At 37.6% G+C, this 26,939-nt stretch overlaps 1 protein-coding gene across 3 annotated transcripts; it reads left to right on the top strand.

Annotated features, from left to right (window-relative positions):
• Positions 1-6,300: 6,300 nt before the first annotated feature.
• Positions 6,301-26,045, top strand: kcnip1b (Kv channel interacting protein 1 b). 3 transcript variants are annotated; one of them, XM_044369599.1, is made up of 9 exons: positions 6,301-6,468; positions 6,894-7,171; positions 21,894-22,018; positions 22,142-22,211; positions 22,296-22,366; positions 22,490-22,597; positions 22,692-22,796; positions 23,201-23,263; positions 24,002-26,045. In XM_044369599.1, the coding sequence occupies exons 2-9, from the start codon at positions 7,084-7,086 to the stop codon at positions 24,047-24,049; spliced, it is 678 nt and encodes a 225-aa protein (XP_044225534.1). In that variant the 5' UTR covers positions 6,301-6,468; positions 6,894-7,083; the 3' UTR covers positions 24,050-26,045. The 3 variants fall into 3 exon arrangements, with proteins under 3 accessions (XP_044225534.1, XP_044225533.1, XP_044225535.1); XM_044369598.1 differs by having other exon boundaries at positions 6,301-7,171; XM_044369600.1 differs by lacking the exons at positions 6,301-6,468; positions 6,894-7,171 and adding an exon at positions 17,377-17,692.
• Positions 26,046-26,939: the final 894 nt, after the last annotated feature.

Genomic DNA, 26,939 nt, shown 5'->3' with positions numbered 1-26,939 from the left:
TAATAAGACCATAAAAAATGAAAAATATATAGCAGCAGGGCTCAATACACACTAGGGTTAAAGATTTATTTAAATTCTTATTGACTTTGACATCAGTCACCAGCAGCTTAGGGTCTGGGGGCAAATAATGGCAAGAATTTTATTCTTTATCACGAAATTGGGAAAACAGCCATAATGACAATGTGGAATACTTTTCTGCCTTCAGGGGATGAGTAGAAGCAGTGCATTGAAAACAGAGCAGAGTAATCAGTGACAAAAAGCCACAGCTGCCAACAACTTGTAACATCAAAGAGCAAAACAGTTGTATTATCAGTGCTGAGAGGAGGAGGCACTGTCAGTGCGAGTCCACTGCAACAATCTTCTGAAGAATCCAATTGTAGCAATTTTGTCACCTCATTTCTCTGAAGTGGAAAAGTGGAGAATTGGTGAAACAAGGGGCTACAAAGCATTGTGTGCTGTTAGATGGTTTGTGGTGGTTCTGTATTGTCTGGGACAAAATGTCCATTGTGCAAACTGCTAAATAAACTTGTGTTATTTTCTCTCCTTGTGGGTTTATCTGGCAATGGCGATGGTCAAATTGTTGCCTTTTCTAAGGGGCAGCATTCATAGATGTGAACAGATTCAACCTTACTGGCTAAACAAACATACGCTAGTTTTTTCAGTCAGTGGATTCACTAAGATATGTGGCTAAGCCTGTGGTGTACCTATGGGGCATACTGCAGCTTTTATCAAAGATAGCAGTCCAGACAATATTTAACTTGTTCTGTCTAAACACAGTATATCCACCAGATGGCAGTGTTAACTAGTGTTCACCCTGCCGACTATACTTGCAGAAATATTACATTGACCCTTCTCTAGGCCTTTCTCAATGTGGTATGCATGGTTTAAAGAAAAAAAAAAGAATAGTGGCTTTTGCAGACAGGATTATAGTACGTTGTACTTGGTGATATTTCTGCCCGGGCCCTGAAAGATACAGTAGCAACATGATGTTTTTGACTGTCTGGTATAGGACATTGTAATAGTATGTCCTCAAAGGGTTGCACTAGTCGAGTCAAGTTTATTCATAGAGCACATTTCACACAACAGGTGTAGACTCAATGTGCTTCAAGATAAAAAGCACTAAACATAGGCAAATGGGATTATACATGACCAAAACATATAAGATAAGAAGGTATTACATGTAGAAAAACATATAAGGTAAGATAAAAACATAAGATAAGAAGGTATTACAATAAAAAGGGAATAGGATAAGATGGTTATTATTATTATCATTAAAAAGGGAATACAAGTTTAAGAGGTCTGTTTGATTAGTTAGAAACTCACCAACTCATTAAATATAAAAGCTCCTCATAAATGTTAGGGTTTGAGATTTGGGAATAGAAAATGACTAAAAACTCCAATGATTTTTTTCTTAAATTTAATTAATGTTCATAGTGAAGGCAGAGATGTGTCAGTCCATGAGGACTCTCCTCAGTGCAAAGATCAAGCAGAGCAGGAAAGAGAAGTGAAACTATGTCAAGGAAATTACTGATAAAAGACAATAAAGAGGATTACTTCGTTATCTATGGAAATGAGTTCATTATTTTGGATTTTGCGTATGTTCTAAAATTGTTTTTCTAGAATTAATCAAACACTGATTTTAATATCACCAGAAATTGTTAACTGATCGAGTTAAGTTTAGACAGCACATATTTGCATCATCATCCTGTGCACTTATTTATTTATTTATCTATCTATGTTTTGTGGTGCAAATGTGATAACACTTTTTAAATATCTTCCTACATTATGCAACTGTGTAGGAGGTAATGTGGGTGGTGAGGTGCAAGAAAAAAAATTCCTTTTATTGGTTTCTCTGCAGCTTTTTGAGCCTGCATTATGAGGCATTATACTGCCAGTGTATTTGAATGGAGTGCTGGCTGGTGTTTGTTAAGTCGCATGTCCTAATTGTCCTCAGTGGACCTGAGCAGGACAGCGGTTGCCATGGATAATTTAACAAATTTCTTCCGCAGGTTGCACTGGGAGTGAATTTTGTTGAGGTTTGCCAATTGGTCAGACTACACATGAAGAAATGAAAGAACCTTTAAGTTGAAGTTATTTCTTTAATGTTTACATTTTGTGTCTCATTTCTAGTCTGCAGATTTCTAGTATTTGAACACATAATGCCGTGATGTTAAACCTTCAACTCTGCTATAACCCAGTGCTGTAACATTCATCTTCTTGACATGGGTTCAGCTTCCTCAGCACTTCTGTATTGAGCATAGTGCCAGCTTCAAAGGAGACAGTGCCTTATTTCATAGTCATGCAGAGCAACTGAATTGAACACAAGTTTGACAAAAGTTACAGGTATGTTTCTGAACACTTCCTCCTTTACTGACATGTTTCATCTTTTGTTGCTTTATATTTTGATTTTTAACCATCCTATGTAATGTGGATGAATTGCCATGATATTTTGCAGAGAGATGGTTCCCAGATGATTAATCCCAATGACCTGGGTGACTTTTCCTCTACCGCCACCATGAGGTTGATGTTTGTGCTTTTGAGGTAAATGTCTCAACAACTATTAGATGGATTGTACTTGGAATAGATATCAAGCACTATGACCAAGTCACCATTTTCATTTATCCAAAACCTTTGATGTATAACCAAATATCTGCAAAATTAATGGCCTTCCCATCAGCCTCAGCTGTACTTTGTGTTTAGCACCAACTAGCAAACCTTAGCATGCTAACACTCTAAACCAAGGTATTAAACCTGCAAACCTCTATTGTGGAGCAGTGAGCATTGTTTATGTAGAGAATGATAATGAATTCTATTTTGACCTTGATCAGCATTATTGTGAACATGTAGCAGTCTTTTGGTTATTTCAACATGTAGCATTCAACCTACAAAACATGTAGCAAATGTATGTTGCAGCTAAATTTCACATAATTTAATTTTGCAGCTTTCATTGATTTGCAGGTGTTGAATACATCCACAAAACAATAACTTGCTTACAAGTAGACAATCATCATTTCTATACATATACTTCATACAGTATGTTACGTTATAGTGTTCTTATAATCATTTTATTTTATGCACTGATTTGCTTAAACCTGACATGTTTTAAAGTTTTCATGTGTTACAGCCAAAACCTGTGTTCTTGTATATGGCGTGTGTTTGTGGGCCTGTATGTGTTTTTTGTGTGAGTGTGTGAGTTAGTGTGTGGATTCAGCAATAAAGCAGCTGTTGCCATTGCCTCACACTGCCAGATATCTCAGCTCCTCGGCCTCCCACTGTTCTTGTCACTTCTAATCACTCCATGTGCAGTTGACTGCTAAGATTCCTGTCTAGAGATCCAGCAGCAGGTTTGTCTGAGCATGCTCAGCGCGGGGGCTTGGCAGACTTAACATGTGAGTGTGGGAGGCAACGCAGTGCTGCTGCAGGGGTCAGCTGTGTAGCTGCCTGCACCCAGCAGCAGTTTTTATACTGATGAAACTGAACAGCCAACTCTGAGGGAAATACGGACAAATGTGTCACTTCACTCACCAGCCATCTGCAAATGAATGAATGAATGTGCTCTGGGTCTGACTTTCGAAGCAAAATAAGTCAATATCATTAAAAATGAATCTTGCACAGTATTGATGCCATTATGAGAAAAAAATTCTCATTTTTAATAAAAGAAATCAGTTTTTTTTACCATTTCCTTCATTGTGGGGCCAGAAATATGCTGCAATAATCAAAGTATAATAATCAAAGTATACATTAGAAAACTCCTATTAGTTGTCAGAAGAGATTTCACAGTTTTAGGGAATCTAAATTTTTGTGGGTGACAATGATTATTTTTGCTTTTTACTGCAATGTAATATGCTATCTGATATGGTTTGTAAAGGCTTTGGATCAAGCTTGTGATAAAGAGCATAAACTTGACAGTACCATAGAGAGAAGACAGAAGTGATACAGAAATTAGACCTGTGAATTATCCATGTTTTATGTCTGTTGACATAGCTTTGCCTCCCCATGGTCTCTAGGAGGCATGCAGACATGATTACACTGAGTCGGTAGATGAATGAGCAAATAAAAATTCCAGCAAGTTACTTTCTGGTCCCACAAGATGCTTTGCTAAACACAACAATACACATTTTCATAGGCAAATCCAACATTTTCTCAGTTACAAAGGCACAAAGAGCTGGTTCATAAATCTCATTTGCTTACAATTTCTGTGCGCTGTAAGTCATTGTAACTGGTAAATAATAAAAAAAGTTTGTTTCCTTTTAGGGTTCACCGCAAATCTTAAATACTGTAATGTGTTACCTCATTTTATGTTCTTCACAATAGAGCCACAAATAAATGCAGTGAAAACCCAGTAAAAGTATGACAACATGTAAGACTGCCAGTGGCCTGATACTGTAAAAAAAAAAGGAGATGTATTTCTTTTTCTTCATTGCAGTAATTACTAATATCATACACATGCTTATACTCTTTTTGACATTGTGTGTTCTACTATGCTGCTATTTTTACTCTGCAACTCTCTGAGTAAAGTGCTGCCCTCCTGGGATATAAACAGGATTGTGCGAACAACCACCTCAAGTCACGAAAGTCATAGTCTTACTCTTGCTGTATTGATTTTTTTCTTTTTTTTTTGTGACATTTAGGATAGAGACAGAATGGAGACCTTTGAAAATTATATGATGATTGTGACTGTGAGGAGATAAATAGAATCTATAAGCATTAAATATAGACAAGACAGAGGATGAAGGGGAGGAAGTACTGCGTCATGCTCTCCCAGAGCATTTCCCCAGTTCAGTGGAGTGAGAAACAAAAAGCGCTGTCTCCAAAATGCAAGCAAACTGCAAGCTTACATAACCTGTCACTTCGTGATAGAGTAGACTGTGTGTTTATGGGCTATTGCTTGCATATATGTGGATTTGTCACACTTTAGTTTTGTTTCAGCAATGACAGCGTCTCAGTTCTGTTGGATGTCTGATCACCATAGTGACAAAAATGTGCATTCAGGATTATAGATGTGCTTTCCTGCCAAAGCTGTACAGATGATAATCATGGTGATGATTAATATTATAACTGTAGACAGACATTCTTCCAGGATGTGTTTCACAGTGTATTTTTAGATAGAGCTTTTCTCCTATCCATCTTTTTTTTTTTGCAATCATTTCTTTATTCATTTTATTTCCAATAAATGTATTCACAGTTGATACATACTGAAACTCAGACCCTAGACCCACCCTCTCAAATCCCCATTTACCTGATTTCAGCCAAAAAGCAGAGACTTAATGGGTATGCATTACTGCACAATAATAAAATGTACCTTGTTGTTTTAACTAAGGATTTCCATATGTTGACACAAGAGAAACTTGTTGGGACTTCAACAGTTTCTGCAGGGAAGGATTCATCATTTGTGATCTGGCTGATGTCACATCCAGCAAAAATGAAACTTATATGACTTATATTTTAAGTAGTTTATTCAAAGTCTAAAATCACAGGTCTCAATAAGGCACACATTACATATACATAGACTGTAACACATGAAAACATATTACAAAAAAGTAATCAAATAAAAATAGAGTAATAGTTCATATCATTATCAAATAATGTATCATTCAAATTTTCATATGGAGACTGTGGCACAGTCAGAAATTTTATGTGTTGTGTTGAAAACACTTAGGGGTAAATAGAAAAAAGTCTGGGTTGCAGTTTTCATATCCTACATGATTTTTGGATAGAGAAATCATCTCACAGCCTTAAATGTCCACTTCATAAGGCAGACAAGAGGAAGCACTGATTTAATACAGATACTGCATTACTGATGATTCACTAGGCTGTAATATCACCTCTTTTGAGGACATGTTGTGATTGTGTAATTGCACAGCTACAGTATGAATATAAAGTGCATGTTTAATGTAAAGCATTTGCATTTGTCATCATAATAAATAAATAAATAAATAATAAAGGGAGAAGATGTAGTAATTGTTGATTAAAAAAAAAATTTAAAAAACGATTGGATTTGCCTCAAGAATCTGGGCTTCAGCCTTAAACCACAACATGAACTCCCTATTTTCTTTTTAAACCAGACATGGATCATGGATAATTCAATTGTGTAGGCTCTAGAAAAAGGTAAGTAACTGTGTAAGCTCTAGGAAAAGGTAAGAAAGAGCATCAGCCTGACTGAGAGTGAGGAAGCACAAATGCAAGACAGGAGGAGGGAGCATAGAAGAGGGAGGGCGGGAACAGTGGTGGCTACCGGCGCTCTCTGCAGTACAGATCTGCTGAGAGCACCAGAGCAGAGCTCCTCCACAGACCACAGCCGCAGGGCTCCCACTGAAGTTCAGAGAAAATCCTCACACAGAAATATATATATATATATATATATATATATATACTAGGAGAGAAACTGCTACCTCACATTTCCACAACACCACAAGAAAGAAGACAAGACAAAGAGGAGAAGAGTGATCTGAGAAATACAGACAGGAGGTGGGAAGAACTGGACGAGGTTCTTTTTTTCTTTGGAGGAACAGAACTTCCTGGTCTTCATGTTCTATGCCTGGAGTCCATTTAATAATTTACCCTCTGCCTGATCTTAGTTTGTGGAACTTTGCTTTTTTATTAAAGTTTCACATATAGGTCTGGATTTTTCTTTCCAGTCAACATTTCTGCCTATCTGGCTCTCTTGGCAATTCTAGCACCTTTTCATTTGCCTCTGAACTTCACCACAGTGTGTGTGTGTGTGTTTCTTTTGGTGTGTGAGTATCTGTTTCTGACTGAGTGAGTGAGGTGTAACTGAGTGGAGGAACATTTGTGTGAGTGAATGTACATTGTTTTGCATTTAAGCCTCACTTAAAGATTCATTTTGCAGGTGACTGATTATTCATGTCAGTTCTTACTTTTTTCTCCACAAGGATCCTGTTAAAGGACCATAAGATGTCATATCACAAAAACTACTGAGGCAGATTCTTCTTTGCAATAAGTATCACCACCCGGACTAAAGTCATATCTTCTGAAAGGACGTCGTCAAGCTCAAACCATTTTTGAGATATACTGGAGGGAACAACATTTTTTCTGCCCCGTCTGCCCTACCTCTACCTCAGGATGGCTGGCTGCGCCAGCCGCTGCAGGCAGGGGGTGCTCAAATTAATCCAGTCTCTGCAGAGACTGGTCTCAGGAACCCTCACAAAAGGTAAAACAGATACACTTGCATCTTTCACTTATGCATTCACACATTTTTATGTGTACTTGATTAGATACAGTGTGGTTTTGTGACACCACTAAGCATTTAATAAATACTCCAAAGGACGTCAGTTGAGTAGGTGGTCCTTCAATGTGGCCCAGGACACATACTCTAAAATAGATCGTCTTGACATCCACAATAGTGCAACATATATGCTAGCTGGATCGAGTATTGTTCCCTTGTAATAGGGTGCAAAACCAAAATTTCTGTGTTTTGAGTTTCCAAAGTAGTGAATGTGCCATCATCTTCTAAATTTTACACCCTCACTTAACCAGTCACTAGTTTTATCATTAGAATTGTACCTATCTTTCCCAAATAGATCAGCATGCTGCTAGTGAGTTCTGATATTTGTTTCATGCAGCTGATGCAGCCATGTGGTCAAGGTTAAGACTCAGTTCCTACACCAGCCAAAGTGTAGTCTATTCATCAACACCCATGTTTCCTGTCACATTGTCCTTGAGTGAAACACTGAGCCATTGCTTTGGAAGACTAAGTCTCCCCAGCGTTTCAGCTCTCAGCCGAAGAATGTGAATACATCTTATTTGGTAATGCAGTAGTGTTCAAATGTACTATAGTTTGATGTTGGAATGCAACACCATTCTTAATCTGGTCTATCAGGATAAACATCAGGATATAAAAAATGTGTTGAGTTTTGGACACTGGAGCAGTGTGATATACTGTAGCTGGTACTGTGCTGGTGGCAGCTATATTGAGCCATCAGGCCAGATGAACCAGATAAGATTAGAGCCCTCAGGAGCCCTATAGAAAAGGAGGCCAAGATATTTCTGTTACACAAAATTTTGTATACCTTTACTGACCTTTTTTGCATTTTTTTCTGATGAAATAATGGACATTTTCACCTCTTTGGAGCTTCTAAAACTGCTTCCTATTAAACAATTTTAGGCTCACAATTCCACAATGTATGTATGCAGAGACTAAGGACATGTGCAAACAAACACCCAGGGTGTAGGTTTGATTTCAGAGTTGGTCAGGACACAAGGGTGGGGTGGAATATGTCTGAGAGGCAGGTAAATTAGAGGTTGCGATATGGTTTATTTTGTAAACAGTGTACATTTGCTTGCAGTAAACTGTCAACAAGGGTGTTAAAAAGGAAGCATTTGCAGGATTTGCAATAGAGCTGTTTGAGCCTCAGCTGTTCTGAGGTTTCCTTAATAGTGTCAAAAATGTTTTTAAATTCCTTAATGCAGGCAGCCATGTCATCACCAACTGATTTTCAGGTTAAAGGAGCTGGTTTACTTAGTAAATGCTTGGAACCAGTATCCCACCTATCACCTTCAAAAGCTAAATGATGACGTTATGCAACATCTGTACACATCCCTTTGCGATGCACTCTAAAGCTCTTATTGTGTTTGTCATCGCCGTGTTAAAAAACCCTGGCTCTCTTTTCTCTTCACTACGTCATCCTATTTGAAAGTTACTTTTCACCTTAGTGGCACAAAAACACGCTGAGTCACCAAGTCAGAATGCTGCTGCAAGTCAGTCAGGAATGATAAAACACATCAACTCGCGCTGACTTTCAAAAAAACTGCAGGTCTGTTGTGGCCCTTATTTATAGAAAATTCAATTTACCATATAAACACAAATGTGGCATATAAAGTATCTGGCAGGCAATGCCTCATTTAGACTCCCAACTTTCAGTTATGTATGTCTGATCCATGTACTTTTTCCACCATTTGTATTTCAATTTGTAATTTGTCTGCTTATTTTCCAACCAGAACTATTTGGATAATTTTACCATCTAGCTCCAAATCATTTGAAGCATATCCACTGCCATGAAATGATTTCTTACAGAAAAATGAAGTGAACTTGACACTGCAGCTATGGCAACAGATTCACAAATAGGACTTCCGGCCATTTGGGAGAATTTACAAACCTAAAATGTATGCAAGCTTCAGTACTTGTAAGCACACATCTAAATAGTCGCTTGTATTAGATAATCCTATTCATCCTTTTCTAACACGCTCTGTCAATGGTGTGAATATGCTTTAACAACTGACAGGGAGAGCAACTCTAAAACTCCATTCAGTTTTGGCCTTTACTCTATTTTACCATCATACTAATAAACTACAAACTCTCACAAACTATTGAAGGAAGACATATAACATGTCAATCAATTCTACGTAAGGATTGATGAATGAACAAAAAATATGGAAAAGTGGTCTTCATAAAGTTTTGCACATTTGTATTCCTTGTATATTAAAAACTACCAAGTAGTTTTTTAACACAAAAAAAACTGCTACTGTGATGAAGTGAAAGAAAATATAGCTGAGAGTGAAGTGTTCTAACCTGGCGGCTTAGTCAGCTACTGTGCTATTCTAGAAATAATACAGCCTACTCATGGCTGCATGGGTTGACAATCTAGGTCATGCAATGCAGCCACATATCTGTAGTGTCTAAAAACTGAAGTACTGTGCATAACCCATTCTTTTATTTAAAAAAAAAAAAAAAGAAATAAGTTAACAAATCCAAACCTACCTTCACAGAAATGGGCTTATATCATCAATCGCATGGACTAATTATCAAAGTGGGCTACTGATGAAACTTTAGCAAATGAAGAGGAAAACAGTTTTCAGGATGATCTCAATCCTTCTTTTCTAGAGGCCAGTAATCTTACCTTCTGCAGCCTCAGAGGATGAGTATCTGATGAATCGGAGTGTCAATTCTATTGAGTCTCTCGTCCATTGACAGCGCGCCTCGGTGTGTGTTTGCTGCTTCTCCCCAAATGCTCTTTTGTGCTTTGCTGATTGCAGCTCATGGTACTGACCTTTTTCTTAGTCAAAGTTAAGATACTTGTGCATTGGGCGACACAGGGGCCGTGTCTTCATTTAATTCCATAATTGAATGTCAATGAGTTAATTAAGTGCCTCTAGCCAAAATACTCAGTTATAGATTGCATAAGATGGTGCCTATTGATTATAATGTTTCAACTCAGAGTAGGAATTTTTCAAGTTTAATTTTTAAGTTTCACAGCTTATCTCAATATGGACACGCTCAAGTACAGTAAAGGGTGTGAACACACTTGTGCAACAATTCTGTACCTAAACACTAAGAACTAAGGCCTCAGAAAGGACTATGAAGTTCAATTAACATCTTTCTGATGGAGACTCAATGAAAGCTGAACATTAACAAAAATATCAGTATTTATTGTTGTGTTGGATTGCATCATATTAGGTTTATTGTGTCCATAAATACTTTAATAAAACACACAATTAGGGTATACAATTCTGAACTTCTAAACTAAATATTAAAACATGTCTGATATGTAGATGCATATTATGTATAATTAAAGGTCCAATCTGTATTTTTTCTCCATATAAATTTGAGGAATGTTTATATATACAGTATGATTGAAGATCACTGAAAATTTGCATTTGTATGTTTCTCAACCAAATGTAATTCAAAATCCAGACTTGTTTACAAGCTTTACTGATGTAAGCAAACCTTTTACAGCATCAGAAAATGACAGGCTTACATTTAATTGGTGTCAAGCTGTGTCCATGAATTAAAAGACCTGTCAATTAATCTGAGTTAATACTAGGTTGCAATTTTGTGTTTTGATTTTTAGCAGCAGGACAGAGTGTATCTTTAATATGTCCAAAATATACATTTCTGCCAGTGTAACAGATTGGCCCTTTTATAAACTGATAGTTGACAACAACACAGAAGTAGATTAACCAAAAAGGCACTGAGGGTTTCATTTCACTGGCAAATGTTTGTAAAACCCTCATGCAATGTTATAAAGGTTATTTTTCTTTCATATCATTTTGGTCACATGAAACAATGTTATACACCATGGAAAATAATACGCAATCTTTGGGAATGATAACATACAAGACAGATTCAAACAACAGAATAGAAAGAGTTTATGTTGCAATACAGTAGGTTTATAGCATACTGCGGCTGTGGTTGCGTTCCAAATTGAAACCTTTCCCTGGACAGTTCTCTCATAATCGTGTCTCGGAGCAGTCTCTTTAGATTGCTATCATATGCATGGGAGAAGACATGAAAAATATGCATACACACACAGTTTCACACACGCAAGCCTGTCAGGTAGAGTGAAAAATGTAAGTCCCTCATCTCCAGCACGCACATATCTCCAGTAGTTTGGTTTGTTATGCATATTTGCCTGCACACACTTATACATATAGTGACATGAACCATAAAACTCTCCTTGTTCACCTTTAAAACACTCTACTTACAAATGCAGCAGCATGTATATTCATCTTCAGACCTTTAAACATCCCAGGCTGTAGAATGCCAGAGTTGGGAAAACAGGGTTGCTGATGTGCCTCAGGCAATAAACTGAGCAACAAACTGTTATTCTTAGGTCCCCAGTGGCTAATGTATTTTTTCTCCTCAAGTCTTGATTTATACTGTACTTTACACCACTGCTTTTAGAAACTGTTTTGTTGTGATCTATAAGAAGACTGCAAACAATTGAAACTTTATGTGAAATCTAACCGTGTTGTTGAACTGAAGAAGCAGTGGAGCTTTGAAACAAGCTACTGCTGCTTAATTAATTCATTTTTATTTTTCTTGTTCAGAGAGTAGCTGAACAGTACTCAAAGCTGGTTTTCATTTGGGGATGTGACTGATAATGTGTCTGGCTGATAAGTCTGGAGCTGTATTTGAATTGTAGATTGGAAGACAGGGATGTTTTCCTCAGATAGAAGACAGTGGAGGGCCCAGAGTCCCCGCCATGCTTCATTTTTAAATCGCAGGTATGAAATTATGCATACATGGACATAATTAATGTCTAATTTCAACATTTTCTTTGAACAGTTTTAAACATTTTGGGCTGTTTTGTGTAAGCATCACAGGGGGATGAGTATTGCATATTTGCATATTTTTTTTCCAGCTTATGCACAATTTAGACTGTCTAATGCTAATATCTCTACCCAGAATCAGTGCTTTACTCTTCTCTGTAATACCGATCAGTCTAAATAAGGTAAATGTTATGGTTCTGAAATTGTTATGCAACCCTTAACAACACCTTGACTTATTTTTAGACTGATTTTATGGTTGGTATTTTTACGTTTCCCTAAACTTTCTACCATTCTTGTATTAATACAACCTCTTTCGTGTAGACTCGGGTCCTATTGGAAACAGGAGAAGTGCTGGTGATGACACTCTCATCCGGCCTCATGCTGCACCTGTCTTTCACTATTACAAGTCACGTGTCCTCTAAGTGCATAACCTTGCACCAAGACTCACATCCTCTTTCACGCCAGATATACAGATTCCTATCAAAGGCCTGTGCACTTCTACCATACCTCTACTATAACCAACACTAAGGCAGAATTACTCAGCATTGCCATGTATTTGTGAACTGGCCTCCCCAAAAAACACTCTATCTTCTTTCTCCTTTCATTCTCTTTCTCATTTTCTGTGGCTGTGAAAGCAGTGGATCAGAGCTGACAGTGTGTGTCTCCGCTTTTAATTTTTTACATCACTTCACTACTCGCTTTTATGTAACCGTCTTCTTCTACATTTATTTTTATCTCTTGCCTCCTCGCTCTGTGTCTTTTATTCTCCACATTAATTCTCTCTACCCTCATCGTTTTATTATCTGGTATTTACATACAGAATCCCCCTCTCAGTAATTTTGATGTAGTGAACAGTATAGTAATGAATGAAAGGGTGCTACTTTTTCTGCCTACATGTCATATTTTGCTGTACTCGGGGTTTTTTTTTGTGCATGTTGTATTTATTAATGAACAAAATGAGCTTGCAATGGCGACACAAGCTGCTGATTGTTTCAGGAATGATTGTACTCTGCTGCCACCTGTTGTTCAAACAGTAACACCACACACTTACCAAAATAGAGAAAGTGCTGTGAACTCCCTGCTTAGTAAGCAAGTAAAGAAAAACACCCATAGTGTCAGAAAGAAGCTGTGACTGTCCAGGTGATCTGAACTGACCAATTAAGCACAGATACAACCAGCCTCATCATTATAAATATCAGAGATAGTTACATTTGCATTGTTTCAACAGTGCTGACTTCTATCAGACTGTTCAGACTTGAAAGTCGGGCAAAAGGTCTCCCGTTGTTTGGTGTGTACCGCCACTTGAGTGTGTTTTCGCAATGAAAAATTGGTTTCTGGTTTCCCTGAATATAACTTATCTCATCAAAAAGAGCTGGTGGCTGTATTTTTTTTTTCAAAAGAATATGTATGCATGTGTTTGCTCTGTGCGATAGGAATACTATGAGCACACTCATGTGTAAGTGTGGAATATAAAAGGACTTTTACTCCAGGTTCCCCACGTTGCCACAGGCAGTTTTCAATACATGACAGACAAAAGAAAAATTGTTATTAGATTTGGGTTTGCTTTTTTGTTTTTTTTTTATTCCTCTTCTTGAAATGAATTACCAGGTAGAAAACATTTTAAATATTTGTTACAATATACATGTCAAATCACTGAAATAAATGGGTTAAATTTGTTTATTACTAAAGTACTGATTAAGGAAATTGGTAAATATTAAGGCTATTTTTATTCATTTTATTGCTCACCTGATGTCTGTCTAATTCAGTCTAATTTATTAATTGTATGCAGTTAAGCCCTCAGCTCGCTGCTATTCCTCAAACTATTTATTTTAACAATGCTTTTCACTAAAAAAGTTTATTGGTTCACCACAGACATGAGGTATGTAGGCCTAACAGTGTTACATTTAGAAGGTTGCTATATATAAACATATAATACTGTGTTTTCCTGTTTGGCTTCATGGTGGCACTGTTGTCTAACTGTTACTATGAATAAGTTCAGGAACAAGGATGAAGAAGTTTGTTTTATACTGTCACACTGACATGATACAGAGAAAGGTTCTGATGACAGTAACTCTGAAAATGAAATGAAACTGAAGGAACTGATGATGAGTATTATATTTAAGTCATGTTTAAGTTATGAAACAAATAATTCAGAAACATAAATAGAGCAGGAGAGTGATAATGCTAGCTCAGATGACATTGGCGCTGAACATGAGGAGGGCCAAGCTGCTATTCAAGTAGTTGTGCCAAGAGACTCAGTCTGAGCTGCGACAGATGAGGAAACCTCATATCCCTGCAAAAATGGACTTGTGTGGGTGTCAGCCCAACCTCCTCCAAGCAGAACCAGAGCTTGTAATGTACTGTATTTCACACCAGAAAAGGCCCTACATGAAGAAAAGGCTGCAATGAAAAATATTAATGAAAATCATCTTTAGCATCTTTAAATGACTGAGGGGGAAAATGGTAAAAGTATGTTTTTTGTGGGTTTATTATTGTCAATTACATGTTCTGACAAACAATATTATTTTAATGTAGCTCAATATGCATTATATATGCAACTGGTCACCAATGACATAAGTAATAAGTAATTACTATATCCAAATTGATACATTTCCATGTGAAACTAACTATAAGCCATTCGACAAAAAAGATTGTGGAGAGATAATATACTATCTCCAAAAACTGTACAGTATATTGATTCATCGGGCAGCCCCTTTTCCCCTCATCAAATCCATGTTATCCTATTCTTAAAGCACAACTAGTTCTAATATGAAGTATGAAGGTAACAGAGGGATGTTAAAGGTGCATTGTGTAGAATTTAGTGGCATCTAGCAAGTGGACTTGGTAGAAAACGTGCAACCTCACCGCTAGATGCCGCTAAATCTTACACACCTGTAAGGTGAGAAAAAGAGCAGTAGAGATGAAATAATTTATTGGGGGGCTTCTGCATAACAAGACTACAGAACCACCTCTCAGGTTTGACACTCTTATCTCATGCCAGGAGGAGAGAAGAGAATTTCTCTCAGATCGAAAGATTTTTTTCCACCTCTTCCATGTTTCAACCTACCTACCTCGAGTTATTGTATTTTTTTCACACTTAAAGAACAGTTTCAGTCAGATACGGAACTGAGGACATAGTCTTGATTGTCTTCAGCTTACTTGAAATTAAGTGATGAACATGTGCAATGGCTTTTCAGTAATGCTGTGTTCAAATTCTGCTCATGTTGTCTGGATCTATTATTATTTTTACTGCTCTCTCACCTTTCCATTAGTGGCTGTAAAATTGAAATTTTGATGAGGGAGTCCTGTCAGTTGGCAGTAGTGAGCCGACTTGTGTAGCTCATGAAGTGGTGAGAAGATGATGAAGAGATGATGACATCAGTTGTGCTTGTCACTGTGCAGGCTGATATGCTGCTTAAAGGCAGTTCCAGATGGCAAACATCTGTCAAGGGGATTACAACAGTTTCTTATAGTGATCTAAATGCTTAACTCTCCATCTGCAACTGCTTGCGTATGTATGTCAGGGGGCTTATTTCTATTTGTATAGGGAGGAGGGGAGGGGAAGGTTTGTTTAAACATCTGTGATATCAAGTGGAATTTTTATTTATTCTTCCTAGTCTGAGATGATGTCACTGTGCAGATTTTTTTTTTCCAGGAAGTAAAAGTAATGAATATTTGATGTAAAAACACAGGGAAACGAATGAATGAATTGCATGAGTGCAAATGAGCTATAAAGGTAGAAAGGTAATTTTTTAATTTTAGTGTGTAGTGTGTGAAAGGCACCTACCAAGAGAGAGGTGTATATTTATTAGAATTATGCATGACTTTATATGTTTAACACACAAACACAGACACACATATACACACAAACACCACACAATTTAACTGAATAGCGGTAACCTGCATACCGTGCAGTCCTTTGCTATTCAAACTGTGTAGACAAACAGACTTACATAACTATGAGGGAATAAAATATTCAATTTATGAATGACTATGGAGTTTAGGCTCTTAAACTCATGATGTCATACATCGTAGGCCTGTCACATCGGATGTATTTTTGCCACCGTACTCCTCCACATGGCTTTTTGCTCTTTTTACGGCTCACTCTGAAGAACGCAACTTTCAAGAAACAGGAAAGCTGAAACAACATTGAAAAAATGGCTCTCCATGAATTTTTTAAACCGAGAGAGGTTTTCTGAAGCCGTCACACACACCCAAAGAATAAGTGAGGCAGAGAGAGAATTTCTGGTCTGGAGCCAAAGGAATATTTAAAAAGACATTCACATTTTTCTATGTTTTACTCAATCGCTTTACTTGTACTTCACTTTGACTAAATCAGCCTCTTTATGGTTTCAAATCTCTTTCCATAGATTCGATAAATGTGAATTTTAATCGTCAAGCTGTGAATCACTTCTTTCTGTTTGGCAATTGATGCATATGTCAGATGACATATCACATGCTAAGATATACTACATGAATATCCCTCCTAAGATATGTTTTAGCAAACTCACTGATTTTGACCACAGTGAGGGCACTTATATAAACACTTGCTTCTGCCTCCAACAAACCATTTGATTTTTAACACTTGGTATTTGAAAAGAAATAAACATTACTCAGTCTTACTGCTTTCCATCCCCCAATGCACACAGTCTAATTTTCTTAAACTGAAGCTGCTCCATGAATATTAATTGACACCATTAAACACTCTGTCCCTGTTTGTACCAATGTACAACATTTAAAAAAATACAAATTCTTTGTTGTCCTCTACATTACAGTGCTGCATAGAGTTTCTACAGAGAGAAAGATCTGAGTTATGTTAATGTGGTGAATCAACTATTGTATACACACACGCAAACACACACATGCACACACACACATGCACACCCACACACACACACACACATACTCACACACACACATACACAAAGTGGGCAGCCTTCACAGCTACCAAATCTACATGCTCATTATGGTACAAACCATGCTTCGGGGAGCAGAGTACTAATTTGGAGTGGTATTGGACTAAAGTCATCATTAGCCATCGGGTTGAGTTGTCTGTGCACATGTGTGTGCATGTGTTTTTGTGTGTGCATGTATATATGTTAGGGCAGTAGAGAGATAAATAAGTAATGAATAAGAGAAGAAAATAAGAATAGATGGGTAAAATGCACAGTGCAGTACATGTAAAGCACAAAGATGTGTCTGCTTTAAATGCCCTTCACCTGCTACCATTCGCTTGTCAGTAGTGTTATTACTGAGTGCGGAATCAGTTACCAACACTCCACAATAACACGAGGGCATGAGGAGGCAGGGTGCTTGAAAGAGGGGGGAAAGCTGACAGATGAGTAGAGTGAGGCACAGAACGGAGGGAGTGGCGCAGGAAGGCAGGAGCAGCTTGTGTATGTGTGTTTGGAGGAAGAGATCAGAAATCCAAGAGAATCAGCTCAAAGAAGAGAGTCGTCTCTCAGTGACAGATCTGAAATCAGAGAGAAGAGGGGCAAAGCCCCTTTAAGATACAGAGCTGTGGAGGGAGATAAAGGCATAACGACAGACTGAGAATATCGTGAAATAAATAGAGGACTATTACTCTTTGGGTTGTTTGACCAGGCTGGTTTCCACGGTGACAACATGGGTGCAGTGGTGGGCACTTTGACCATGCAAACCAAGCAGAGGAGACCGTCGAGAGGTACGTCAATATTAGTCAGAGATGAATGGAGAGAAGACAAAAGAGCAACAGCCAACGGAAATGACAAAAACATTCAAATAATTCTTTAGACCAATGGTAATCCATAATATATCTTTGTTATTATGTGTGCACTAGTGCAACACATGCACATTTAACGTAAACAATAACATTTATGTGTTTACCATATTTCTGTGGAGTGCCTATAAATTATTGAACTAGAAATTCAAAGAAGAGCAAAAGAAGATCCGCTAATACATTTAAATTGCTTTATGTGGCGGTCAAGTACAGAGAAACAGAAAACAAGAATAGATATTTTAAAATGAAAATTGATAATATTCACTCAGAATTGTGAGGAATCAGTCCTCCACTGATGCTGAGGTGTGAAGCGTAACACATGTAATGTAGTCATGATGGAGAGATTACAGTAAGCCATGAAATAGGATGTCCTTGAAAATAACTAGAGAGCAAAATCACTGCCCCCGACTCTGTGATTAAGTGTGCGTGTTCGTGTGGGTGCCCAGTTGGATGTGTGAGTGAGTGAGTGAAAGGGTAAGCGAATGAGGGTTCAGGCGAGAGCATGTGAATTATCACACAGCTCACATATCATACCTCTCCCTGGCCTTATGCTTGAAAAGCCCGTTGTCATGGAGACTGGGTTGAAGGGGCATAAGAGGAGGCTGTGAACAATACTCAGCCAGGATGAATGATGATGAATTTACAGCAGCATAAGATAGAGATAAAGTAGACGCACCTGCCAACAAAGCAATTACTCCCTGATATTAGACATGGATGACTGGTTTTCCACCAAGATGAGATGGAATATTGTTCCCTGCTCTGATAAAAAGCCTTTCAAAAGCCTTTGAACAAAATGAATAAAATGCACAGAGGTCACTCTGTTTTTTCTTACCTTCATTAAAGTTTGTCTTGCAGTGCCTGCTGTACAGAGGTACAGAGATAAGATACGGTTAGATAGATGAGACTTTATTGATCCATAGGATGGAAACAAAGTATTGCACAAAAAGGGAAAAGAGTTAGGTGACGAGGATAGCGTACAAATAAAACTAAAACAGAGCCAGGTGTGTATGTATGTGCAAAACCAGCCAAATTATTTTTCAAAACATATTAGATTTTCTTCTTCAAAAAAAAATGTGAGTGTTAAAATGTCACATTGTGTTTTTACAGGAGCTTTTGTGCTAGACTATTTCTGGCCGGGTGCAGTGACTTCCTGGAAGTTTGTCATCACCTAGAGGTTGCAAGGCTACCAGCGGGGACTCCAGGAAGTCACTGGATTAAACAAACAAGATATAATGTATTAATCAGTGAGCTTTAAAGGTGCTGGTAGTCAGATTTTATTACTTTTGGGCAGAGCCAAGCTAGCTGTTTCCTCCTGATTCCAGTCTTTATGCTAAGCTAAGCTAACTGGCTGCTGGCTGCACTTTCACCATACAACTACCATCTAACTCTCTGCAAGAGGGCGAATAAACCTCTTTCCTAAAATGTCTGACTATTACTTTAAGGTAAGGTAGCAAATACTTATTTGAGTGTGAGATGGAGGGAAGAAATAGAGTCAGAGAAATTATGCCAAAACCAAAATATGCAGTATGTTTAACATGAACTACCCAGATGATGTTAACTCTTCTTAAAGTGTTTGCACTGTTCAGACGTCAAGACGAAATTGACAGTTGGGGCATGTGAAACTGAATACAACCTGTTGTTCCCAAAACTGTTTGTGTAAACTGGCCTGAAGCTGCCACAGCTCCCCACCTGGCACACATTTCTAATTATCCCCATCACTTCATTATATAACCTCACTATATGCTGATGAATGCCGCAGATGTTGTTATGTATGTGCAGAGCAACTGTTGAATCATTTATATTCAGACTCTTGCCTTGCAAATGACCATCAGCACTGGTGATGTTGGTAGAGAATCTGCAGTATTTCTCTGCCTGAATCCCTCAGTTATGTTCTGGTAATTTTGTCCTCTAGTAAGATTTGTATTATCATTTATAGTATCTACTAGTAAACTCTAAATTCAAAATCAATACTATATGTCCCCTTCTCATCATGCTTTCAAAGCTCAGTGTTTGTCTTCTCTTTTTTTAATGTCCTCCAAACATATTGTGTTATCCTTTTCTGCCATCTGTTGTTCTCTTTCGCTTCTCACCTTTTTTCCTCACACTCTGCTACCTCCTTCTTTCTCTCTTCCCATTTCTCCATATCTCACCCTTCTTCTAATCAACACCTCTGCCTGTTTCCTTCTCTCACCCTCATTTTTTTCATGTGTTTCTGATCACACCATATCATTTGCATTTGCAGGAAAGCACACGTACCCTGACAGAGAGGGAATACATGCACACGAGCACAGCAAGACAACACTTTTGCTGTTTTGTATTCGTGTGGTTATAGGCTTTTATTCAAAGGAGAAAAAAAATGTACAAATTGTGTATGACATTTTTTTTTTAATCAGTTCATCCAGTATCACCACCACTGCTCACATTTATCATGGCTGTCTATCCCCATGACAACAAGAGGTAGTGAGATTGCAACAGGAGCGAGGAGGAAGAGGAAGATGGAGGGTCGATTGAGATAGAGCAATACATAACCACGTACACTATGTTCAGCTGATAACTGACTGTAAATATTCCAAATATTTCATCATTCAGTAACCTTCAGAAAATAGATCCTGAACATATCACAATAAATTGCTTAAACTTGTTGTCATATTATCTCTATTTTTGTAGTTTTCTCATGCTTGTGGAAGATCTCTGTTAAAGTCATATTTTGTTATTTCATCACCATTTCCAAATTAGCTATAGGCTATAGCTTCACAAATACTTGATGTTTATTTATGTCGCCTTGGGAACATGTTTGATCTCAGTAAACACGTGTAAACTTGTGTACAGCTGCAAATGATGTTCTGTTGGCTGAAACATGGATTTTGCATTTTTTGCATTGATTGAAACTGAAACCTAATGAATAACTAACATGATCCAAATAATGCAAATTAAGATTGTTCAAAAGTTTAGGCAATTATTCTCGTATAAAGAAACAAATGCAGCTAATTAGATCTTACTTTTAGAACTTAAATACAGTCAGGCATACAGTTTGTGCCTCCGGGTACTGATAAAAAGTGAATGACCAACAAGATATATAATATAAAATTCAAATTAAGATTGCCTCTGGCAGATGATGCAAGATGCTAGATGTAGTACTGAGGATTAATCTTTACACATGAGTTGAAATAAATGAGTCACTGCTTTCCAAAAAGCAGGAGAATCATGTTCATTTTTATCTCCTTTTCTTAGAGTCTGACTAAGCCAATCGATGCTGACACAACTACAGTAGAGCTTGTTTGGACTCACGTGTGTGTTTGTCAAGTCATTCAACCAGCTTTCATTGTGCAGCCTGGTAGTGTTTTGTTCTTTATGTTAAAATAATCCACCCAAGGATATAGCAGATAATACAGTATAACTCCAAAAAATGCTAAATATATTATTTATATCTCAAAAAATGATGTAACTTACAGAGACCAGCCCCATGTGAGTGTGTGTTTCTATGTGTAAATATTCTGTCTAATAATCTGTCACACCAGCACAAGGCTGTAGATGTGTGTGAAAACCTAATAACGACTTGCAGAGAGCACTTGTTTTCTCTTGGATATTTGTTCGTTGTTGTGAAATTATAGGTGTGTGGATTGCGTCCGCTGTCGGAAGTCAGGGTGTTAGCATTGCCCTTTAGCTGGAGACTGTCATAGTGACAAACACTTGCCCACAGCAGAGCCATTACTTCACATCATTAACCACCATCCATCTCCACAGCACCTGATACTGAGCACCATGTTACCATTAATAAAATCCCTCAACTCCTAGAGGGGAATCTAATTTGTCAAGTGTATGTAGCTCTTCTAAAAATCCATCTTTGTCTCTCTTCTACCTCTTTGTGATCCTCTCCCTGCCTTATTCTTCTGCTGCTACCTCTGCAAGCACACTTTTCTGCTGTCTAATCAGACTTTTAATATGTTTCCCGCCGACTTAACATTCTCAAGCTTTGCTGAATTGTCTCTTTCCTGTGTGTTACAGTTTTCATATTTCTAAAGATTGGGAAGACATGGCACATGTTAAACGGACTGTCTTGACACGATTCGGTGTAATAAATATATCTCTTGCTATCTCTCTCTCTCTCTCTCTCTCTTCCCTGCAGATAAAACAGATGATGAGCTGGAGATGACGATGGTGTGTCACAGGCCAGAGGGTCTTGATCAACTGGAAGCTCTTACCAACTTCAGCAAACCGGAGCTGCAGATCCTCTACCGTGGTTTCAAGAATGTAATCACACATTGTAGTTGACAGATATGATTACAGCCTGGACAGTTCTGGTTCATTTTTCCAACAGACTGAAAAAACGGTAATATCATAGGGTACAATAATCTTAATTCATCTTTCCCACAGGAATGTCCAAGTGGAGTGGTAAATGAGGAGACATTTAAACACATCTACGCACAGTTTTTTCCTCATGGAGGTAAAGTACAACACTTTCTGTGAAGACGCTCTGTGAAGCTTTTTAATAACAGAAGGCCTTACATATTTGTTTTTTGTGTTGCAGATGCAAGCATGTATGCACATTATCTTTTCAATGCATTTGACACCACAAACAATGGCTCCATTAAGTTTAAGGTAACAAAAAGTGTCATCCGTCTTTGTAATCATTTTTATTCAAAACTTCACTAATTTCTTCACTATAATACGCAATGATGTTTCCTGAGTTTATCTTGTCTCTCTATTCTGTTCTGTTTCCAGGATTTTGTGGTTGGGTTGTCTATACTGCTGCGGGGAACACTGAGGGAAAAACTGGAGTGGACGTTTCACCTTTATGACATTAACAGAGATGGCTACATAAACAGAGAGGTGAGACTGTGCTGTCACAATGTATACAATATGCTTTTCATGTCATCTAAAGCCTCTGTCTCAGCACAATGTGCATCTTCTCTTCTTCTTTCAGGAAATGACTGAGATTGTGAGGGCCATTTATGACATGATGGGCAAGTACACCTATCCTGCGCTGAAGGGAGACGTCCCACAGCAGCATGTGGATGCCTTTTTTCAGGTTAGATCACCAACACATAATTTCACAGACATATGAGTCGAAGTCAGCATTTGTTATTAAGTGACAGGTGATTGTAAAACCCATTATTTTACACAGCAGGAAGTAAAACAACCTGACTCTTAATGTCTCTTATCATACCCCAGTAACTTCCCAAATTAATGTTTTTAGTTTTATTGAGACACTTTGCATATAATACAAGATTTCAGATAAGGCTTGTAAATTTTTATATCATTAGCGAAGCCAGTCCTTGCAGTCCATAGCAACTTTCTAAGACAGTATTGTGTTCTATAGTGTGTACAGTTTATTGCAACACAAGCTCACAATAAACACATTTCCACAACAGAATTATCACATATTCGCTGATACTGGCTCACACTATGTTCTGTTACATTGTTTTTCCACAGAAAATGGATAAAAACAAAGATGGAGTGGTGACTTTAGAGGAGTTTGTTATAGCCTGCCAGGAGGTGTGTATCGCTCTACATCTGGGGCTGTCTTCATTTAGTATGTAATAGCAATAAAATATGTTTAAAATTTGAAACATTTATCAAAGAAGGAAGCATATTGTCATATTACTGAGATATGTTCCTAGTATTCATACACATATGTTATACACTGTAGAGGTACATTTAAAATTTTGGCATGGAAATCCATTCTTGACCTTGGGAAACAGAAGTCCATTTATTAGCTTTCAGAGCTGTCAGTCACATCTCATGGTCTTCACTAAGCAAATGGAGCACAATTACACACTTATGCATTATGACACCTGAGCTAGCTCCAGCTGCTGAATTAAGACCCTGAGATGCAGTTGAAAGCTCCAAAAGCTAGTGAGTGGACCTTTGAGCTTAGATAACACATAGAAAACATATATAACATTGAAATTGTCAATGCAGACAGTGCAAGTAGATGTGTGCTTTATGTAGATTTATAACAGGTTCTAAACACCGCATTATATGCCCAAATGTGCATTAGTCTAAATGAGGTCATACACATGCAGAGAACACCAACTTAAACATTACAAAGAATATCAACACTCCTCCAGAAATATTTGAAACGGATGTTTCTGCAAAGATAAATGAATTATGTTAGCCCTGGAAGCTGCTTGTGCAACAGGACTAGCTGTACATCGTTATATACAGAAGTACAAAACAGATGCTAGTTAATTACATCATTCTGCCATGATTACTTGTCTTCTCTCTCCCCAGGATGAAATCATGATGAGATCCATGCAGCTGTTTGAGAATGTGATGTAGGAGAAGGGGTAGATGATGGAGAAAAAGGCGTGGAAAATGAGAGGGCTTGTTGTGAGTGTGTGTTTGTGGATGCATATGTGCAATACATCCAGTCTCTCCCTCCCTTCCCATTTTATCCAGCTGTGGTCTGGAAACAGCCAAAATCCCCACAAAGACTTTAATGAAGGGACTGGACTGGAATGCTTTTAGCCTTCCTGCGGAGTTGCGCCACACAATACAAAGTGACTGATGTGACAGACTTGGACATAAACACATCACCCTCAGTCCTGCCTTGAAGATTGGCCTGTAAAAGATAAAGATGCTCCTACATTACAAGGCTGCTCCTGACCAGCAAAGAGCTACTGTTCAACCAGCAGAAGTTTTTTTTTTTTTTTGCCAAAATATAATTGCATGCAAGAGGTTTTGATTTATCGCCAAATATTTGTTATGGGAATTTGGCCATACAGACTTCTGTATTTATCTCATGCATCTTGGTTGAAAGATATGGCATATTTCAAATGATGTGTCAGTTTCACTATTACAGTGACCCCTGTACTTTTGTATTGGCCTTGCTGTCGCTTGCTTGCTGAGTCTGTCTGATGCTTATTGTTAGAGTATGTCTAAAGCTTGCAGTAGAAAGTCAAACAATCTAGAAACATTACTTTTCATGAGTCTTATATGGTGTGTGTGTGTGTGAGTTTGTGTGTGTGTATGTGTGTGTGTGCCTGTCTTTCTGTCTATGTTGGAAGTTAGGTATTAATGAAAAGGAAGAAGAAATGGATTCATTATTTTATATTGTCACCTGCTGCTTTGCTTCTTGTGGTCAAATCGGTGTGTTGTTGAAAAATGTAAAAATGTATTGTGAAAAACGTGCATAAATTTTGGATTTCATGACAAAGAGCCTGCAGAATGAAGATGTTGAATAATTTATCAGGAAGAGGCTTGTGATCATAAAACCTTTAACTGCGGAGGTGAATGGTGATTATGGTGTGACTCGAAGATGGCTGCAATGAAGACAGTAAAACATGTGTATAGAACAACCATACTGATCCAGTAAGAAGAGTCAGGTGGTATGTCCTGGGCCCAACTTTCTCATGAAATCCTTATATGAGAACGTTTCCGATAATCTTGCAGGGAAATACCACTGAATGTCAGCTTTGGAATGTGATAATTTGATGGCACTGAGGACAGCTCCATTTGTGTTAGCGAACATCTAGCACTGCCTCCTATGTCCAAACCAAATCTGTGATGTCACACTGACGTACAGGTACAGACAGAATAGGGTGACTCCTGATGGTTTCCTGTGAGTCAGGGTGCGTTTGAAAGCACCACTGTAATAAAAAACTCATGAGGCTATAGTAGTTTAAGCACTGAAATATGAATCACTGCTCTTTTGTCAGTGGAGCAGCTTTTTGCTATATGTATCTGTGTGACATCACAGTCACAGGTCTCTGATATCTTGGTTCGGAACGGAGTTGTTATATCTCACTAATAGAAAACTAAACTAATTCTAAGCCATAAGAATAAATATGATGTGAATTCTTAAATTGAGTTGTGTTTTACTTGGCAATTGTTGTTTCTTGTACAGTACCAGTCAAAGGTTTGGACATTCAAGGGAATGGGAAGGTGTGTCCAGACTTCTGACTGGTACTTACATGAATTTGAATAAGTACAGATGCATAAAGAAAGGTGAAATGCATCACTTATTATATGTCATGTAGCTGACTTTGTCAATTTATGTTATTTTGTGTTATTTTCAAAGAAGTGATTATATGATGTAATTGTGTTTAATTTTTAGTTATTTTTTAAATCTTTGTTAATTTATTTATTTTACTTCTTTTCCTTGTGTAAGAGTGCATTTGTTTCTTGTGTTTGATGCTGCTCTGTGGTTTTTATGGACAGTATTGATATATATTGCTGTAAAAGTAATGAAAACTAAATTTTAAAAAAAACTCCACCTATACAGACAGAGTTCCAATGAATGAAAAAAGACTTCATGAATAAATATCCAACTTTAGGTTTTTAAGTTATTTGTCTTTAAAGATCCCCTCTAGACAAATTTGAAGATATATAGAAATACTCTGCTTTGATTAATAATTTGTGTCTGATGTTTTTTTTCACAAAAAGTTCACTTACTTCCTTGAAAATCCTTAAAATTACATCTCCTCCTTCTCCCTAATTAAAAATTCAGAATCATTTCAAAGATTTAACTGCTGGACACAAGATGTCTCCTTCTTCACTGAAAAGTCCATTCTCAGTGTTTGTGCACTGGAGGCTTCAAGTTTCCATATAACACTTGTGTAAGTGACATACTGGACCACAGCTGGCTCCAAAATTGTTGTGATGACACCAATTATGCTTGTAAGTACATGCCTTAAACTCAGATTTTAGATGAGCACAGAGAAACAGCTTTCTAGCATCCAACATCCATCTTAACAAATGAGAAGAAAAAGAGATTTTTGACTGGAGGGGAACTTTAAAAATACACTTTCTAATTAAAAATGATCCTATTAAAAAAGATAAAGCAGTGTAGACTTAGGAGTAGAATGAACAAATTAGGCTATGCTTTGTGGAGAACTGACATTCTTAAATCATCAAATGTACAATACAAATGAAAAATTTAAACATTTATCAAAGAAGGAAGCATGTTTTTCATATTACTGAGATTCCCAGATATTCCTCGTATTCATACACATTTGTTATATACTGTAGAGGTATTCATTCTCGACCTTGGAGAACAGTAGTCCTTTTACTAGCTTTTACAGCTGTCAGTCATCTCACAGTCTTCATTCTGCGAATGGAGCACAGTTACGCACATTATGACACAGGCCACATTATGACACCTGAACCAGCTCCAGTTGCTGAATTAAGACCCTGAGATGCAGTTGAAAGCTCCAAAACCTGGTAAGTG

This window comes from Thunnus albacares, chromosome 13 (assembly GCF_914725855.1).
Source record: "Thunnus albacares chromosome 13, fThuAlb1.1, whole genome shotgun sequence".
Classification (NCBI taxonomy): domain Eukaryota; kingdom Metazoa; phylum Chordata; class Actinopteri; order Scombriformes; family Scombridae; genus Thunnus; species Thunnus albacares.
Note: the sequence above shows the minus strand (reverse complement) of the source record. Positions and strands in the feature narration are given on the sequence as shown.